Source organism: Bombina bombina, chromosome 9 (genome assembly GCF_027579735.1).
Source record: "Bombina bombina isolate aBomBom1 chromosome 9, aBomBom1.pri, whole genome shotgun sequence".
In the NCBI taxonomy this organism is placed as follows: Eukaryota; Metazoa; Chordata; class Amphibia; order Anura; family Bombinatoridae; genus Bombina; species Bombina bombina.
In genome coordinates this window covers 1,274,999-1,295,678 of record NC_069507.1, presented here as the reverse complement: position 1 = coordinate 1,295,678, position 20,680 = coordinate 1,274,999, and the positions used below count along the sequence as shown (strand labels likewise).

Sequence of the window (20,680 nt, the reverse complement as noted above, 5' to 3'; positions counted from 1 at the left end):
AAAAAAAAAAAAAAAAAAAAAAGCATAACAGAGTAAACACATTTAGTACAGAGGCAAGAGGGCCCTGCTCAGAAGACCTTACAGTGTACAGGTTTTGGGATAGTTTGTCAAGTGGATTGTAGTTGCAGGAGTGAGTCAAGGCAGTTAAAGATTAATTTTCGGTAGAATGAAAAACAGTCGAGTGATGGTGTAACGGCACCCCAGGCATAAAAGGGTTAAACTGCCGTTTAGTAGATCTTCCCTTCCAGAGACACAGGCAGCTACCGCAGAACACCAAACTCCCGAACAAGATACAAAGTAGTACTCCAAACTCCCGAACTGGAACCTCACGAATAGCTGCTAGCAGCTGAACAGGAAAAGCACCCAAGCAGCTTACACTCCTGGCAATCAGTCTCTAACAGCATACAGTAAATCCCCCCAAAAATCCCCCCAAAAATTGTTCTTATATACACATTCTTACACATTAGTATCACCCACAGGGTTTTGTAAGACAATCAATAAACACATACAATACTCTCAGACACTCCCACACAAAATACTCTCCTCTGCCTGTGATACAATTACCTTACACAATGGGTTACAAAATCCTCCCCTCTGCCTGTGATACAATTACCTTACACAATGGGTTACAAAAGCCTCCCCTCTGCCTGTGATACAATTACCTTACACAATGGGTTAATGTAATTATCACAGGCAGAGAAATACAGTTTCTTTTGTGGCCAAATGAAACATGGCTTTTCTGCCCAAAACCAGTTCCACAGAGTCTTCAATCCTGGAGATAATTGGGAAGTAATCCAATTATCTCCAAGGACAGAGGCAAAACTCCATTGAACACATGGTAGCAAAAGACAATAATATACATAAAAAAACTGCAGCTATTGCATAAAACAGGTACATTCAACATATCCCCAGATAGCCTAGATCTGAGTGCACATTATTACTGAATGGCGCTCAGGTCACACACATACAGTTCAATTGCCATGGAGCCAAAGTCTTTCACATAGTCTTTCGTTATACGAATGGGCTCCATGGCATAGCTATCTGGGGTATTACTGTTCAAATAGGGAAAGCAACGAACAACCCGGCCTTCGTTTCCCTGCAGGGGAAAATCAAGCGTTTCAACATGGGGCCATAGTCTAAAGGCAGCAGGCGGGCAACCAGGCTCCTCCAATGCACAGTGGCGAGATTGGTCTCGTCACAGATGGTAAGCCTCTCTGAATAGGGTTTTTTTTCAAAGAGCGTCCGAAGCTATACAAAGTTGGAGACAGTCAGATGGAGTGGGGTAAAGAGTTCCAGAGGACTGGAGCAATGAGCGAGAAGTCTTTGAGGCGAGACAGGGACGTAGAGTTAATAGAAGTGTAGAGACGTAGGTCAGAGGTTGAATAAAAAGGACGCAACAAGGGGGGAATATTTGGAGATGAGAGAGAAAATATAGTTGGTAATGACTCTGAGGACTCTTATTCTGATAGTAGTTTATCTGAGTCTCAGGATCCTGCTGCTGTGCCAGAGGATGTGTCCTTTCATTTCAGGCTTGGGCTTATTAATGCTTTATTGCGGGACATTTTAATTGCTTAAGAGGTATTTTTGTGCTACAGTTAAGCAACCTGTTAAGATGATTGATATTTTCTTTAAGGCAGTTACCTAAACAGCCTTTTTCTTTTTCCCAGCACCTGACTCATTTCTAAGGAATGGCGGAATCCAGGAATTCATTTTGTTTCATCTGATATGTTTAAATCTATGTTCCTTCTCCCTTTTGCTAATTAGGAGATTTGGGAAACTTTTCCTAAAATGGATGCAGCTATTTCCATTCTTGCCAGGCACACCATTATTCCTTTAATGATCCTTTAGGTAGAAAATGTGAAGGTTTTCATAGATGATAATTTTAGCTTGCAGGCTTTATGTTTAGACCTGCTGTCAGTGTTGGCTGTGTAGTTTAGTGGGGCAACCTTTCAGTTCTTGTTTCTAGGGATGGCATTCCGGTTTGCATTAATCTCCTGAGGACAGCAAATTGCTTTATTTGTGATGCAGTGGTGGGAATTATTCACATTAAGGGACAGTAAACTCAAAGTACAACTTTTTTGATTCAGATAGAGCAGAGGTGGGCAGACTTTTGTAAGGCAAGGGCTACCTCAAATTTTATTCCAAGTGACGTGGTCACCTAACTAAAAAAAAACACCATGATTCACTATCATTGGTCAGCTCATATGTCATTCATTTTGCGATCCATTCACCGCACTTGTAGCAGCCTTCTTGTCTCTAGCGAAGATAGTTGTGTAGTAGAAGTTTGGTGCTGAGGATCACGTGAAACTCGTATGTAAGTTATATATATATGTAATGCTTACACCCCTGAGGCACGATATGAGTCCTGCGTGCTGATAGGCATGTTTAGCAGTCTGCATAAGTAAGAGATAGATTTCTCACACATCTACGATGGTGAAATTTTTATCTTACTATGCAGACTTTGGAAATCCAGGCGGTCACCTCAAAATTCACTCACAGTCCACTCGTAGACCATGGTCTACCTCTTGCCCACCCCGAGATAGAGCATATGATTTTAAACAACTTTCCAATTTACTTCAGTTAACTAATTTGCTTTGTTCTCTTGGTGTCCTTGTTGAGAAGCATACTTAGGAGCAGCAATGCACTATTGTTAGCTAGCTGCTGATTGGTGGCTGCACATAAATGCCTTTTGTCATTTCCTCATCTGAGTTCAGCTAGCTCACAGTAGTGCATTGTTGCTCCTTCAACAAAGGATGCCACAAGAATGAAGCAAATGTAAAGTAAATTGGAAAGTTGTTTAAAATAGTATGCTCTGTTTGAAACATGAAATATAAATATGGGGTTTAATTTCCATTTAATGCTAAAAATGTTACCCCACAGTCACTAGGGGTAATGGCGCTTTTCTGCCCCAAGATAAAAAATAAAAAAAAATCTGAGTAAGCATAGATCATTAAAGTGCTGTTTCTTTTGGCAATCGAAGAATTAGAAAGCCGTCTCCTCTGCCCAAAGTTCTGTTTACTCTAGGCACAAATTTTCCTGGATGTCCATCCCTTCTTGGTCTAAAAACAAACAGTGTCTGGCATGGGGGTCACACCTTCATGTCAGACCAGTCTCCAGTGGGGGGCAGATTGAGTCTCTTCAGGAGGCTTGAAAGAGATCTGTTTAAGATCCCTGGGTGTTAAAAAATAATTTCTTCTACAAGATACGAGTCCACGGATTTCATCCCTACTTGTGGGATATTAACCTCCTGCTAACAGGAAGTGGCAAAGAGCACCACAGCAGAGCTGTATATATAGCTCCTCCCTTCCCTCCACCCCCAGTCATTCTCTTTGCCTGTTTTAGTAATAGGAAGAGGTAAAGTGAGGTGTTAGTTTTAGATTCTTCAATCAAGAAGTTTTTTATTTTAAATGTTACCGGTGAGTACTATTTTCCTCAGGGAGATATGGAAGAATATTTCTGCCCTGAGGTTGATGATCTTAGCAGATGTAACTAAGATCCATTTTGGTTCCCACAGAGCTTCTGAAGGTAGTGCAAGAGAAATCTTCAGTGTGGAGAACGTTGTCATTCTACAAGCAGCATTGAGGTATGTTCAGTCTTTTATTTCTGAGGAGACTTGTTATATCAGAATTGGCTGACATTTTTCCCTGAAAGGGAAGGGGTAAGCAGTAGACCTGTATCACTGAGGGTGTTACTGAAAATCCTTATATTTCATACATATTGCTTATATCTGTATGGGGCTGGACACTGGGAGAGGCAGCTTGACATTATATATTTTTTATTTAAAAAAGTCAGTAGGGCTGCAGTTTATTATTTTAAGAACTTCAGGGGACCACATGGCTTATTTTCCAAACCGCTTCCCATGCGGTTAAACAAACTATTCAGACGACGTCCATGATGGGCGGGGCCTATTTTGCGCGCTCAGATGCCCAGTTTACTCTGACTGAGAAGGCAGCAGGCATTAGCTCCGGTGGGACCTAGAGTTGAGTTCTGTTCACCGGATCGTTGTCAAGTCATTTTTGCAGTATCCTGGGGCAGGTAGGCGCCACAGCAGAGCTGTGGCGAGGTGCAGGGGTCATTTTTTTCTATTAAAATATATTTTGTGATTAAAATGCTTCTTAGAGGGTAAAATCATTTACCTATAGGGTGCAATAATTTTTGGGCCAATTGAATTGTTATATTTGATTGTTTTAGCGTTTTCAATCGCTTTAGGCAGTTTGAGAAAAATTGTTGCGCTTTTTATTTCTTAAAGGCGCAGTACTTGTTTTTCTAAAAGTTGTTTTGAATCAATATATGAGGTGATTTACGACTAGTGTGGCTAGTACTAGTCTGTTCAACATGTCTGACATTGAGGAAACTAATTGTTCTATGTGTTTATAAGCCATTGTGGAACCCCCTCTTACTTTGTGTACCTCTTGTATTGAAAGGGCCTTACAATGTAAAAAGCATATTTTAGGTAAAGAAAGTGTGCCTAAGGATGATTCTCAGTCTGAAGAGAATCAGGATATGCCATCTAATGCTCCCCAAGTGTCACAACCTTTAACGCCCACACAAGCGATGCCAAGTACCTCTAGTGCGTCTAATTCTTTTACTCTGCAGGATATGGCTGCAGTTATGTCAACTACCCTTACAGAGGTATTATCTAAGTTACCAGTGTTACAGGGTAAACGCAGTAGGTCAGGTATTAATGTGAATACTGAATCCTCTGATGCTTTGTTGGCTATTTCCGATGTACCCTCACAGGGCTCTGAGTTGGGGGTCAGGGAATTGTTGTCTGAGGGAGAACTTTCAGACCCTGGAAGTATGTTACCTCAGACAGATTCGGACGTCATGTCCTTTAAATTTAAGCTTGAACACCTCCGCCTGTTACTCCGGAAGATTTTAGCGACTCTGGATGATTGTGACCCTATTGTGATACCTCCAGAAAAATTGTGTAAAATGGACAAATATCCAGAGGTACCTACTTACACTGATGTTTTTCCGGTTCCTAAAAGAATTTCGGAAATTATAAAAAAGGAATGGGATAGACCGGGTATACCGTTCTCTCCTCCTCCTAATTTCAAGAAAATGTATCCCATATCAGACACCATTCGGGACTCTTGGCAGTCGGTCCCTAAGGTGGAGGGAGCTATTTCTACCCTGGCTAAGCGTACAACTATACCTATTGAAGACAGTTGTGCTTTTACAGACCCTATGGATAAGAAGTTGGAGGGTCTTCTAAAGAAATTATTTATTCATCAGGGTTTTCTTTTACAATCAACAGCTTGCATTGTTCCAGTTACTACTGCAGCAGCTTTTTGGTTTGATGCTCTAGAAGAGTCTCTGAAGGTTGAGACCCCTTTAGAGGACATTTTGGATAGTATTAAGGCTCTTAAGCTAGCTAATTCTTTTATTACAGATGCCGCCTTTCAAATTGCAAAATTGGCGGCGAAAAATGCAGGATTTGCCATTTAGTGCGTAGAGCGTTATGGTTAAAATCATGGTCTGCTGATGTGTCATCAAAATCTAAGCTTTTAGCTATTCCTTTCAAGGGTAAGACCCTATTCGGGCCTGAGTTGAAGGAAATCATTTCTGACATTACTGGAGGTAAAGGTCACGCCCTACCTCAGAATAAGTCTGTTAAGATGAGGGGTAGACAAAATAATTTTTGTTCCTTTTGAAATTTTAAAGGAGTACCCTCTGCTTCCGCTTCCTCCACAAACCAGGAAGGGAATTTTAATCAGTCCAAATCAGTCTGGAGACCCAACCAGGCTTGAAACAAAGGTAAACAACCAAAGAAGCCTGCTGCTGCTACAAAGACAGTATGAAGGGGCGGCCCCTGATCGGGACCGGATCTAGTAGGGGGCAGACTTTCTTTCTTTGCCCAGGCTTGGGCAAGAGATGTTCAGGACCCCTGGGCATTGGAAATCGTGACCCACGGGTATCAACTGGAATTAAAGGATTTTCTCCCAAGAGGGAGATTTCTTCTTTCACGATTGTCTGTAGACCAGATAAAAAGAGAGGCGTTCTTACGCTGTGTAAAAGACCTCTCTACCATGGGAGTAATTTGTCCCATTCCAAGACTGGAACAGGGACAGGGGTTTTACTCAAATCTTTTTGTGGTTCCCAAAAAAAGAGGGAACTTTCAGACCCATTTTAGATCTCAAGTGTCTAAACAAGTTTCTCAGAGTCCCATTGTTCAAGATGGAGACTATCCGAACAATTTTACCAATGATCCAGGAGGGTCAATATATGACTACCATGGACTTGAAGGATGCATACCTTCATATCCCTATTCACAAGGATCATCATCAGTTTGTAAGGTTTGCCTTCCTGGAGAAACATTTTCAGTTCGTGACTCTTCCCTTCGGGTTGGCCACAGCACCCAGGATCTTCACAAAGGTTCTAGGGTCCCTTCTGGCGTTTCTCAGACCGCGGGGCATAGCAGTGGCGCCTTATCTGGACGATATTTTGATTCAGGCTTTGACTTATCACCTGATGAAATCTCATACAGACACAGTGTTGTCCTTTCTGAGAACTCACGGTTGGAAGGTGCACCTAGAAAATAGTTCACTAGTTCCACGGACAAGGGTTCCCTTCTTGGGAACTCTGATAGACTCTGTAGACATGGAAATTTTTCTGACGGAGATCAGAAAATCAAAGATTCTAAATACTTGCCGAGCCCTTCAGTCCATTCCTCGGCCATCAGTGGCTCAGTGTATGGACTTAATTGGATTAATGGTAGCGGCAATGGACATCATTCCGTTTGCTCGTTTTCATCTCCGACCACTGCAGCTGTGCATGCTCAGGAAGTGGAATGGGGACTATGCAAATTTATCTCCTCAGATAAATCTGGATCAAGAGACCAGAGCATCTCTTCTTTGGTGGTTGTCACTGGATCATCTGTCCCAGGGGACGTGTTTCCGTAGACCCTCGTGGGTGATAGTGACAACGGACGCCAGCCTCCTGGGCTGGAGTGCAGTCTGGAATTCCCTAAAGGCTCAGGGTGTATGGACTCAGGTGGAGTCTCTACTTCCAATCAATATTCTGGAATCGAGAGCAATATTCATTGCGCTTCAGGCATGGCCTCAGTTGGCTTTGGCCAAATTCATCAGATTCCAGTCGGACAATGTAGCTTATATCAATCATCAGGGGGGAATGAGGAGTTCCTTAGCGATGATAGAAGTATCAAAGATAATTCGATGGGCGGAGGCCCACTCTTGTTATCTGTCTGCAATCTACATCCCAGGAGTAGAGAACTGGGAAGCGGATTTTCTAAGTCGACAGACTTTTCATCCGGGGGAGTGGGAACTTCACCCGGAGGTGTTTGCCTCACTGATTCTCCGATGGGGCAGACCGGAATTGGATCTGATGGCATCTCATCAGAATGCCAAGCTTCCAAGATACAGATCCAAGTCAAGGGATCCCCAGGCCAAACTGATAGATGCCTTGGCAGTGCCTTGGTTGTTCAGCCTAGCTTATGTGTTTCCACCATTTCCTCTCCTTCCACGCGTGATTGCTCGGATCAAACAGGAGAGAACTTCAGTAATCCTGATCACGATTGCATGGCCACGCAGGACTTGGTATGCGGATCTAGTGGACATGTCCTCTCTGCCACCGTGGAAACTTTCTTTGAGACCGGACCTTCTTATTCAAGGACCTTTCCAACATCCAAATCTAAATTCTCTGCAGCTGACTGCTTGGAGATTGAACGCTTGATTTTATCTAAGCGGGCGTTTTCATATTCGGTTATTAATACTTTGATACAGGCACGTAAGCCTGTCACTAGAAATATCTATCATAAGATATGGCGTAAATATCTTTATTGGTGCGAATCCAATGGCTACTCATGGAGTAAAGTTAGGATTCCCAGGATTCTGTCTTTTCTTCAAGAAGGATTGGAGAAAGGGTTATCAGCTAGTTCCTTAAAGGGACAGATTTCTGCTTTGTCAATTTTGCTTCTGTCAGGAAGCAGATGTGTTTGTTGTGGATCACAACTGCAGAGAGGCAGTAGTTAATCTTGGTCAGATCCCTGTGGGGTTTTCCTGTTAACTTGTTACAGGAGAGGGCAAAACAGAGAAATGCCAGAAGGTAGAAGGGAGTTAATTGAACCTGAAGTCCAGAGGGTAGTCTATTTTAAGTACACCCAGTTCTAGGAATAGTGTTCATATAGGACAAGCTGGATTAGTTATCTGATGGTGGATAATAGCAAGTGTAGTTAAGTCCTGAGGTTATGAGATACACTTGTTTACAGGAGCGAGTGCACAGAGCTGTCAGCGGATCAGAACAGAGGGAGAAGTACTTCGCCTGCAGCAGACGCCAAGTCTGAGAGGGGTGTGTACCTGGCGACCAATCAGCAGTGAGGAAACGCTGACAGGCTGGTCTCGGCTGAGTGTGCACAGAGAGCGGCTTTGGAACAGCGGGGAAAGCCGCGGTCGTCCTCAATACTTGTTTTGGAGCAGGCAAGCATAAAGTGGGACCTGAGGTTGCTCCGGTTGTGGGAGGAGGTCCGTTACTTGTAGTGAACAGAAGTACAGCTGGGTCCGGTCTGCTAGGGAGGAAGGGATACAGCAGTAATCCTCAGTTTGTGCCGTAAATGAATTATGGAGAGAGGTTAGTGCTGGTAATTCACTCCAAAGTAAAGGTATGGATTTGGTTTGTTAGAACAGCTTCCAATGTTAGTTTTAGCCAGGAGCTTAGAAATAGCTGCTTCACAGTAGCATGTACGCTATACACTAAACAATAATTGGGAGGGGGAGGAGTAAGTTTAAGTAATGTGAGCTTAAAGGTGTATGCATGAGGACTAGTACCTGACAGCTTCACAAACGTTTGGCAGATGTTCCAGATGTTCAGTCTTTTTGTCAGGCTCTAACCAGAATTAAGCCTGTAATTAGACCAATTACTCCTCCCTGAAGTTTGAATTTAGTTCTTAGAGTTCTTCAAGGGGTTCCGTTTGAACCCATGCATTCCATAGATATTAAATTATTATCTTGGAAAGTTTTGTTTTTGGTTGCTATTTCTTCGGCTCGTAGAGTTTCTGAGCTTTCAGCGTTACAATGTGATTCGCCTTATCTTATATTTCATTCTGATAAGGTGGTTTTGCGTACCAAACCTGGATTCCTTCCTAAGGTTGTTTCAAATAAGAATATTAATCAGGAAATTGTTGTTCCTTCCTTGTGTCCTAATCCTCCTTCTAAGAAGGAGCGTCTCTGTTACATAGCCTGGTCGTGGTCCGTGCCTTGAAGTTTTACTTGCAGGCAACTAAGGATTTCCGTCAATCATCTTCATTATTCATTGTTTATTCTGGAAAGCGTAGGGGTCAGAAAGCTACGGCTACCTCTCTTTCTTTTTGGCTGAGGAGTATCATCTGCCTGGCATATGAGACTGCTGGACAGCAGCCTCCTGAAAGAATTACGGCTCATTCTACTAGGGCTGTGGCTTCCACATGGGCTTTTAAAAACAATGCTTCTGTTGAGCAGATTTGCAAGGCTGCAACTTGGTCGTCTCTTCATACTTTTTCTAAATTTTACAAATTTGATACTTTTGCTTCTTCTGAGGCTGTTTTGGGGAGAAAGGTTCTTCAAGCAGTGGTGCCTTCCATTTAGGTCTCTGTCTTGTCCCTCCCGTTTCATCTGTGTCCTGTAGCTTTGGTATTGTATCCCACAAGTAAGGATGAAATCCGTGGACTCGTCGTATCTTGTAGAAGAAAAGTAAATTTATGCTTACCTGATAAATTAATTTCTTCTACGATACGACGAGTCCATGGCCCTCCGTGTCATTTTTCAGACAGATTTAGATTATATTTTATGTTTTATAACTTCAGTCACCTCTGCACCTTAAGCTTTTCATTTCTCTTCCTAAACCTTCGGTCGAATGACTGGGGGTGGAGGGAAGGGAGGAGCTATATATACAGCTCTGCTGTGGTGCTCTTTGCCACTTCCTGTTAGCAGGAGGTTAATTTCCCACAAGTAAGGATGAAATCCATGGACTTGTCGTATCGTAGAAGAAATTAATTTATCAGGTAAGCATAAATTTACTTTTCTCAGGGGTATTGAATAAGCTTTTGTTCAAGACCTCCTAGGCGAAGATTATTCCTTTTATTGAGTGGTTTGAGATCCTTTAAAAACCCAATCTTTTCTGGCTTGTGTAATAATTCTGGAATCAATGGGGATGATTGCTCTACGTCCAAGTTCTGAATTAAACAAAGGGTTTTATTAAAATCTCTTTATACTACCAAAGATATCTTAAATTCCTAAAAGTTCTTACATTCAAGCTAGAGACAATTCATACTTTACTTCTTTTCTAGCTCCATCTTTACTTCAGTGCAGGAGGTCAGTTTTTTTCTACCAGAGGCCTAATAAATGCTCAATTGCATAACCCTACTCACAGGGATCATGTCAAGTTTCCCAGATTTACCTTGAAAATTCCTGTTTGAGAATGCACATCTGAGAAACTTGACATTATCAATGTGAAGTGTCTGTGGCACTTCCCTTTTGTGTGGCAATGGCGCCCAGAATCTTAACATATCCATATTCACAGGGATCATGTCAAGTTTCTGAGATTTGCTTTTCTAGATAACTGTTATCAGTTTGTGGCCCTCCCCTTCTGTCTGGCTACTGTACTCAGTGCTTGGAGCTCTGTGGTCTATAGTCCGAGCTTAAGGAATCTCTGTAGTTTCTTATTTGGGTGACCTTTTTGGTTCATGCTCCTTCTTTTCATCTGGCTGTATCTCACACTCTGATGTTTCTACAGTTGCTTAAAAAAAACACAGTTGGAAAATAAGTATAAATAAATATGAGTAAGCGCCTGTAGGGGGCGCGAAACGCGTCAGATCGTTGCCTTTGTCCACACCACCTGTCTTTATGCCTGTTTGAGGACTTGTACCGCACAGTATTGTACTCTTTGGATTGGTATTTACCGTGTACAACACTAATAAAGTGGACGATTTTTATTTGCATATCATATCCGTGTGCAGTGATTGCCGTTTTTTCCTTCGGAAAATAAATCTCCTCAGATCTGTGTGTCTTTTTCTGGAGTTCATAATCTATTCAATCGATATGCATTTTTCAATGCTCAGTTGCAGTTTCTTTAGCGCTCTCTTCACTCGAGACCCCTTAAATGGCTATCCTACATTAGTAGTTAATCAATTTACATTTGGCACACAAATTGCTTTGGATTTCTCCATCAGTCAATCTTTTTCTTAAAGACAAAAAGTCTGTCTTTGTCCCGTGGGACATCCTTCCTTCAGTAGTCTTTGTCTATTGTAACGACAAACTTCCGTCGCTCAGGCTGGGAGGCGGTCTGGGTTTCTCAAAGGTTGCAAGGAGTTTGGTATTACCTTGAGGCAAGTTTACTAATCAACATTCCAGAACCTTGAGTGATCTTTGGGATAGTCAGCACTGGCCTCTATTGAAGGAGAAAGTTTATCCATTTCCAGTTAGGCAACATCATGGTGGTGGCCTACATAGTTGCATTCTGAAAGAAAAATATGTATCAGGGAAGCATAAATGTTGTTGTTTTTCAGTACAGGACTGGTTTCCTGCTATAGGGCATAGTAGGAGAGTGTTGTATGTAAGTGTTCATTGTGTTGAAAAATTATAATACTCATTTAACCAAAAAAAAAAAAAAATGTTTGCCAATTTTTTATATGTATTATATATTACTTGTGGTATTTGTTCCCAAGAGTAATCGATCGTGGACTCTTACCACCATGAAAGAAATTAATTTATCAGGTAAGCATAAATTATGTTTATTTTTGTTCAGGTGATGGCACTACTTGTTTTGCCCTGCTTTATCTATTTCTTCCATCTGCTTGACTATATGTATGACATGGAAAGTAGGAGGGATTTAAAGCTCTGGTGTGCTGCTGTATACTTTGCCTCCTCCTAATGGTCAGAAGGGGAATTTCCACACATAATGACTTGAGGACTGTCACCATCATGAAAGGAATTAATATTATCTGGCAAGTATACATTTTGTTTCGTTCTTTAAACATATAAAAAAAAGCATTTGTACATTTGTGGAACACATATCTACTTGTATGCTGTTAATAGTACATTTGAAAAGCTTAAAGGGACATAATACTCATATGCTAAATCACTTGAAACTGATGCAGTATAACTGTTAAAAGCTGACAGGAAAATATCATCTGAGCATCTCTATGTAAAAAAGGAAGATATTTTACCTCACAATTTCCTCAGCTCAGCAGAGTAAGTTCTGTGTAAAAAGTTATACTCAGCTGTTGCCCAGCTGCAGGTAAAAAAAAATAAAAAATGAAGAAATGAACAGCAGCCAATCAGCATCAGCAGTGCTGAGGTCATGAACTCTTTTACTGTGATCTCATGAGATTTCATTGTAAACTTCCTTACACTGAATAGGGAAATAACATGAGTGCATGAGGCTCATCCCTTCGGCTGTCCCGGGACAGACATACTGATATGCTGCTTAGAAATCCATTACAATGGGATGTGGCTACTGAGGAACTTTTGAGGTAAAATATCTTTCTTTTTTACATAGAGATGTTCAGGTGATATTTTCTAGTCCGCTTTTTACAGCTATACTGCATCACTTTCAAGTGTTTAAACATTTGGGTATTATGGCCCTTTAAAGGTAGAAAACAAATAACAAAAATCATAACCCCATTTTATTTTTTAGAATACTGAATATAAAGGAGAATATTGGTCAGATCATTCCACAATTAAGATGTTCTGGAGTGTTTTCCATGAATTGCCCCTGGAAAAGAAAAAACAATTCCTGTGTAAGTGTTTTACTCCTGTTTACCTTATCTCTGTTTTGTTTTAAACACTTAAAAATCTGAAGCCCAATTATGTCTGTTGTACATATTTATTAGTATGGTGATTTGCAGATGTTGCTGCTCTAATGAATGTGCTACAATGGTATTAGCAGAATAACAATATAATCGGTTCTTTACCGTTGAAGTAGAGCTATAGTTGTACTGGTGAGTTTATGGCCAATGGCTACAGAAATTAAATTTGGTTTGTACCAAAAAGTCATAGGCACAAACCAAAAGTCTGTGCAAAACAGGGTAGGCCTTCATATTGTTCAGCCTCTAGTGTGAGGAAATACATTTATCTGTAAGTTTTCTCACACAATCTCAGAATATCACCGCTAGTGGTATTTTTTTTTAAATTCGAGCAATATGAAGCCAAGAGTCTAAATAAAATAGTGTATGTCTAAGTAAGTACCAAAGGACTGGTTGCATTAAGCGATAGGTACACAAGGAAAGCCTTGTGGCAACCATGCCTAGGAAGCTGCAACTGCCAGAGTTTAGAACATGTAGACCTTTTCCTGTGTTCAGAAGCAATAAGGATCAGCAAACAAATGAAGTTAACTATAGATATTTTACTTTTTATCCTTATTTTATTATTATTATTATTATCAGGTATTTGTAGAGCGCCAACAGATTCTGCAGTGCTTTTCTGGCACTAAATGTGAAGATAATGTAAATCAGACTTCCAGGTGTCTTTTGTAGCTTCCAGTATCACTTGAGAGCTCTGACAACAGCCTGTGTTTTAGACGCCTCTAGTTCATTCCAGGGAGTTGGGCAAGGAAGGAACTACAATCTATTCTGAGAGGAAACTCCCTTCAGGGGATCTTAACACTATATTATCCAAATGGAATATCAGAAGTAGAGCTGCGCATCTTCACTTGTCTCACGATTCGATTACGATTATCATCATAACGATTTGATTCTACGATGCATCGCAATGCATCACGATTACTGCACTATTTCTGCCCATTTTTTAAATTTTTCAGAAAAAAAAATTCAAGCAGTCAAAATATTGAAATAAACTCTCTTTTTATTTTATTAGCTCAAAAAAGGACACTCTTCCTGTGGCAAAGTCTGAACACAGCAGACAACAACAGTTTATAGAACAGTAAATACTAAATGGCAATTGTTGTATTGGTTTGGAAACAATATTATGGCATCAAACTGTAGTTACAGAGTAGTGTAAAAACTAGTGCAGTGCTCGCAGTGTACTTCTTCAATAAAAGAAAATATTTAAATGTATATTTTATATAATATATATAGTACACTATACACTTGTAAAGAAACATGAACAACAAATAAATGTCTAACCTATCTATGTTGGTTTTAATTTAATGTCTTTACTTAGTAATAATAATAATAATAATAGATATTAAATTAAAACCAAAATAGATAGGTTAAGCTTAAGTTACCACCATAATACCTTATTTCTTATTTGTGTGAAAATTGTCCTCCTCAGAAAACAAAACATAAATCCCTTATATGCGGTACAAAATTACAGGTGCACTCCACTGTGCCTTCATGACTGTCAATTTGTGGCAAACAAACATCACGTGAATCTGGAACACAACACACAGCACAGAGTGTGCACACAACACACATGTGACATATACAATTAGTTTACACAGTTACAGTAGTACTAGAAACATTTAAAACAAGTAGCATTGAACTGAACTACTATAACTAGTTTCTTCTTGATGATTATATTATCTTTATGGGATCACAAATATATAGTTATTAGTTACTTAGTGTTAAAGCAGTACTACACACAACTGAACAGTGACTGAGTCTGTCACTGAACACACAGTCACAGTCACACACAAACAAACAATACATAAAAAGCCCACAGACATCAAGGAGTAAATCATGGTGAAGAAAGGGTGGCACGCCACGCACATGAGGTGTGTGTGCTTTATTTTTGTATTGTGTTGTGTGTGCTGTGTACTGTCTGTTACAGTATATTTGTGATCCAATAAAGATTTACTCAAGGTTTTAAGCTTCAATTTATGATTTATTCTGTCAAGGCTTTTCCTTCCCCTAATAATAGTGGTTTGGCTTCAGTGGTCTCACTCTCTGCACACACACTCATAGACAGTTGGACACTAGACAGTGGGACACACACAAACAAAAACATTCAAAGGCACCACAGCCAGTCAGCCACTCACACTCATAGACAGACACACATACAAACAAAAACATTCAAAGGCAGTTAAGGCACTCAGTCTCACACACACTCATAGATACATACAAACAACATTCAAACTGGCACTCACTCACAGTCACACTCACACACTCATAAAGACAGTTAGACAGTACACACACAAACAACTCTCTGGAGTACACGTTTAGGATCCAATTTATTAGTAGAGGCGCGCTGACTGGCGGGTGGTGGTGGAGATGGTTATTGTTAACTGGTTGGTTATATAAGGTTAACCCCTACAGATCTGCCTGGGAGTGGGATGGCATTTGGGATCATAAACAAAACATATGATATCTTTCTTAAAGGGTCTATTTAAAATAGACAATTTTTAGTGTGAATAATCCCTTATGCAATATGCACTCACTGCATTGCAAACAATACAGGTGTGCTGTAAACAATAGCACAACATCTACAAAACAGAGCACTTCCTGATTGGCAAACATCACAGTAACACTAGAAGTAGTAATAGACATTATACAACAAGTAGCATTGAACTACTAGATTAACTAACTTTGATTATCTTTATGGGATCACAAATATATAGTTACACAACACACACACACACACACACACACAGTCAAACAATACCAAAAAAACCACACATCATGTGAATCATGGTGAAGAAGGGTGACACGCACACATGTGGTGTGTGCAGTTGTGTGTTGTTTCTTTTGTATTGTTTGTTTGTGTGTGTGTGAGACAGTGAGTGATGTGGTCGGTCGTGTCGTGTACTATTATATTTTGTGATCCAACAAAGATTTACTCAAGGTTTTAACCTTCATTTTTCAAAAAGCTATAAGCTATATAACAGTAACAAATATAAAATAACTTAACAGTAGTCTGCACTGGGCAGTGGGGCACACAGCACTTTCTGGATGTGCCAAAAAACATTAAACCTGAATCACTACTCAGAATTATGGAATATGTAGGTTTTTCTGTAAGAACACTAGTTGATCCACATGCTCTGGTTTGAGGGTGCTTCTTTTTGCCGTTACCACATCTCCTGCAGTGGAGAAAACCCGCTCTGCAGACACGCTTGTACCTGGGATACACAAGTATCGCTTTGACAAATGAGAGAGGAGGGGAAATATGACCTCATGTACATGCCACCATTTCAAAGGGTCTTCAGTGAGAGGCAGAGATGGGGCTTTACAATATTTCTCTATTTCCTCTTCAGCCTTGGCATAGGGGGTCTTGGGTTCTATTGTACCTTCAGTGTCAGTGAAAGACTGTCCCAGCAAAGTCATGAGCAGCGATGTGGACTTTCTTTTGGGAGGAGAAGGGTTATCCTCCTCGATGGGTGATTCTTCTTCCAGAGTTTCTTCTCCCTCAGGCAGTGGCACTTCATCCACGTTTGTCCTCCTAGATGTAACTGTACTAGTACACTCAATCTGTGTTTGAACAAAAGAATAGAAAAAATAGCATTCATTATTACCTCGAGCAGCCAGCCAGCTAATGCTATGTGTGTGCTCAGAGAGACAGTAATGCATAAATAAATGCATGCAACAGCTCACATCTATTAGGACGGAGGAGGAGGAAAGTTGACTGTGGCATTTTCGAACTGTCTTATATAAATAAACCTTGTACTCATTAAACTAGCTACTAAGCAAGCTACTGCTAGCTAAGCCTATTTTGTTATGGATGGTATGTTTTATGTTTGTTTTCAATTTATACATTTTTCAAGAAACATGATGCAATTAAAATTACCTCCAAGGATGCAGCCTCCTCAGTCACTCCTCTGTATATCTCCAATCTCTCCTCCTCTGTGAGAATAAAAAGCAGTCCCTTAAAACGAGGATCCAGGGCAGAGGCTGTATAATGTATCTTCTTCTCTGCCTCACTGCTGTACCTCTTCAGGAGATCTATTTTGATGGCATTCTTGATCTCATGGATCATGGGTGTGTCTCCCATGGTGTCTGTCATGTTCTGGAGAAGTTGTGCATTTAGAGGGGCAATGAGTGAAACAGTTGGATTGTGCTCTTCTGACATCAGTGTGGTTGCATCTTTCATTGGCTTTAATGCACTCACAGCATCCTCTGCATTTGACACATCTGTTTTGTTGAGAGTGCAGAGATCTGACTCACTTTTTCTGACTTCTGGAGACAACAATGTGGCACAGATTGCAGGTTGCTGTTCTAAGAACCTCTCGACCATGTCATATGAGCTGTTCCATCGTGTTGTCACATCAGTTATCAGCTTATGATTCTTCAGGCCAAGACATTTCTGTTTTTCTTTCAGACAGTGGTTTGCTGTAGTGCTGCGGTGAAAATTTTTTGATATTCGTCGCACTCTGCCTAAAAGCCTGGAGAGCATGGCCACTTTCAGCGCCCACTGGGATGCGAGATTCAGTGTATGGGCGAAGCATTTTACATGAGGGAATTTTCCAACTTGAGCAGCAACAATCATGTTCGACGCATTGTCGGTCACAAGCACTACAGATTTATCGGACAGCTGCCATTCTTCTACGACACGAGACAGTAGCTCCGCCAGATGAGAACCCGTGTGAGACTCATAAACTGCTCTCGTTTGCAGCACATGCGACAAGATCTGCCAGTCCTTGCTAACGTAATGTGCAGTTACTGTTACATAAGACTCCGTCGTGACTGAAGTCCATGAATCACACGTTATTGCGACTCGATTGGCTTGGCTCATTGATGCAATTACCTGAGCTTTGGTTTCGTGGTAGAGTGCAGGTATAACATTTTCTGTAAAGTGATTGCGTGACGGAATCTTATAACGTGGCTCTAGCGTCTTCAACAGGTTGCGAAACCCAAGGTTTTCCACAACAGAGTAAGGCCGTAGGTCCTTCGCTATGAAAGTTGCCACAGCTTTGGTTATTATCTTCCCTTTTTCAGAGTCGGGCGGCAAAGTTGACAGCATTGCATCAATTCTTGGCTGATGAGCTTCAGCTAGTCTTGTTATTTCCTTGGCAGTGGCACTGGCGGCAGGTGTTAGCATCTCAGAGTGAAAACGGCTAACGTGATTTCTCAAGTTAGTAGTATTCCCTAGGTATTTAATTTTTGTGTGACAAGCTTTACAAACCGCGTGTGTCTTGTCCAATTCGTGCTTTCCAGTATGTTCATAAAATCCAAAATGTGCCCAGATGCTTGCTTTTAAAATGCTAGGTGCATTTTTTATCTCTCTATCTTTCTCTTGTAAGGTGTATCCAGTCCACGGATCATCCATTACTTGTGGGATATTCTCCTTCCCAACAGGAAGTTGCAAGAGGATCACCCACAGCAGAGCTGCTATATAGCTCCTCCCCTAACTGCCATATCCAGTCATTCTCTTGCAACTCTCAACAAGCATGGAGGTAGTAAGAGAGAAGTGGTGTAACAGTGTTTTTTTTTACTTCAATCAAAAGTTTATTTTAAATGGTACCAGAGTTGTACTATTTTGTCCCAGGCAGAAAATAGAAGAAAAATCTGCCTGTGATTTCTATGATCTTAGCAGGTTGTAACTAAGATCCATTGCTGTTCTCACACATGACTGAAGAGAGAGGTAACTTCAGCGGGGGAATGGCGTGTAGGTTATCCTGCTATGAGGTATGTGCAGTTAAAAAATTTTCTAGAAGATGTGAATACTAGAAAATGCTGCTGATACCAGATTTATGTAAGGTAAGCCTGAATACAGTGATTTAATAGCGACTGGTATCATGCTTACTTTCTGAGGTAATACTCTTATAGATTTGCAATATAAAACGTTTGCTGGCATGTTAAAACGTTTTTATATATACTTTGGTGATAAAACTTTATTGGGGCCTAGTTTTTTCCACATGGCTGGCTTAAATTTGCCTAGAAACAGTTTCCTGAGGCTTTCCACTGTGCAGAGGCGTAACTAGAAACCACAGGGCCCAGGTGCAAGAATCTAAGAAGGGGCCCCCCCCACCACCCCTCCAAAAAAAGGTGAATTTAATACATTTTTTTTTTTTTTTTTACATTTAACACAGAAAAAAATGTGAATCAGATTACCCTGTGCCCACAGTCTGTGAGATGGTCTGACCCCCTATTACTGTATATATATAGTGACACTATTTAACCCCCCAGTACTGTATATAGTAAGTTAGTGACACAGTCTGTAATCTGCCGGTGAGATGGCTGGCCTGACCCTACCCACCCAGTACTTTATAAAGTGACCATAGTAGTCAGTGACATGGTCCACCCCCCCATACTGTATATAGTGGTACTGTATAGTGACACTGTTCACCCCCTGCCCCCCCATGCTGTAGTAACAAGGTCTGTAATTTGCTGGTTCCACAAACATTCACAAACACACATACATGCATAAATACACACACAGTCACATACATACACACACACACACCATACACACACACATAAACACCAATGGGTATAACAGAAACACTAACCCCTGTAGTCATGTCACATTCACATGATATCAGTGCAGGCAGTGGTAGGTTAACGTTTTTTATTAAAAAAAAATATATATATATATTTTTTTTTTTTTAAGCTGGGTCCCCACCCTCAGGGGCCCAGTCGCACCTGCGACCTATGCACCCCCTGTAGTTTCGCCCCTGCCACTGTGTTACTATGAGTGGGAGGGGCCTAATTTAGCGCTTTTTTGCGCAGTAACTTTTACAGACTGAGACATCCAGCTTCCTCCAGGAGTCCCCTGAATGCTATAGGACCTCTCTCAAGGGCTCTTAGGCTTTCCAAAATCGTTTGTTGGGGAAGGTAGGCCCACAGCAAGGCTGTGGCAGTTTGGTGTGCTGTTAAAAAACGTCTATCGTTTTTTTTATTCGTTTTTTGAACTAAGGGGTTAATCATCCATTTGCAAGTGGGTGCAATGCTCTGTTAGCTTATTATGCACACTGTAAAAATTTTGTTTGATTTACTGCTTTTTTTCACTGTTTTTCAAATTCTGACAAAAATTGTTTCTCTTAAAGGCACAGTACCATTTTTATTTTTTGCTTGTTATCTTGATTTAAAGTGTTTTCCAAGCTTGCTGGTCTCATTGCTAGTCTGTTTAAACATGTCTGACATAGAGGAAACTCCTTGTTCATTATGTTTAGAAGCCATGGTGGAACCCCCTCTTAGAATGTGTACCAAATGTACTGATTTCACTTTAAGTAATAAAGATCATATTCTTTCTTTAAAAAAATTTATCACCAGAGGAATCTGACGAGGGGGAAGTTATGCCGACTAACTCGCCCCACGTGTCAGACCCTTTGACTCCCGCTCAAGGGACTCACGCTCTAATGGCGCCAAGTACATCTAGTGCGCCCATAGCGTTTACTTTACAAGACATGGCGGCGGTCATGGATAATACACTGTCAGCGGTATTATCCAGACTACCTGGGTTTAGAAGAAAGCGAGATAGCTCTGGAGTTATAAGAAATACAGAGCATACTGACGCTTTAAGAGCTATGTCTGATACTCCCTCACAATATACAGAAGCTGAGGAAGGAGAGCTTCTTTCTGTGGGTGATGTTTCTGACTCAAGGAAAAAGATTCAACCTGATTCTGATATGTCTACATTTAAATTTAAGCTTGAACACCTCCGCGTGTTGCTCAGGGAGGTTTAGCTGCTCTGAATGACTGTGATACAATTGCAGTGCCAGAAAAATTGTGTAGATTGGACAAATACTATGCAGTGCCGGTGTGCACTGATGTTTTTCCAATACCTAAAAGGTTTACAGAAATTATTACTAAGGAATGGGATAGACCAGGTGTGCCGTTTTCTCCCCCTCCTAT

At 40.9% G+C, this 20,680-nt stretch overlaps 1 protein-coding gene across 1 annotated transcript in view; it reads left to right on the top strand.

Annotated features, from left to right (window-relative positions):
* HERC4 (HECT and RLD domain containing E3 ubiquitin protein ligase 4) overlaps nucleotides 1-20,680 on the top strand; it is a gene marked incomplete at its 5' end in the record, with an annotated part of 748,563 nt that overhangs the window by 692,928 nt on the left and 34,955 nt on the right. Inside the window, 1 exon segment of the mRNA XM_053691837.1 lies at nucleotides 12,631-12,733. Coding sequence (XP_053547812.1) covers nucleotides 12,631-12,733 — 103 coding nt within the window.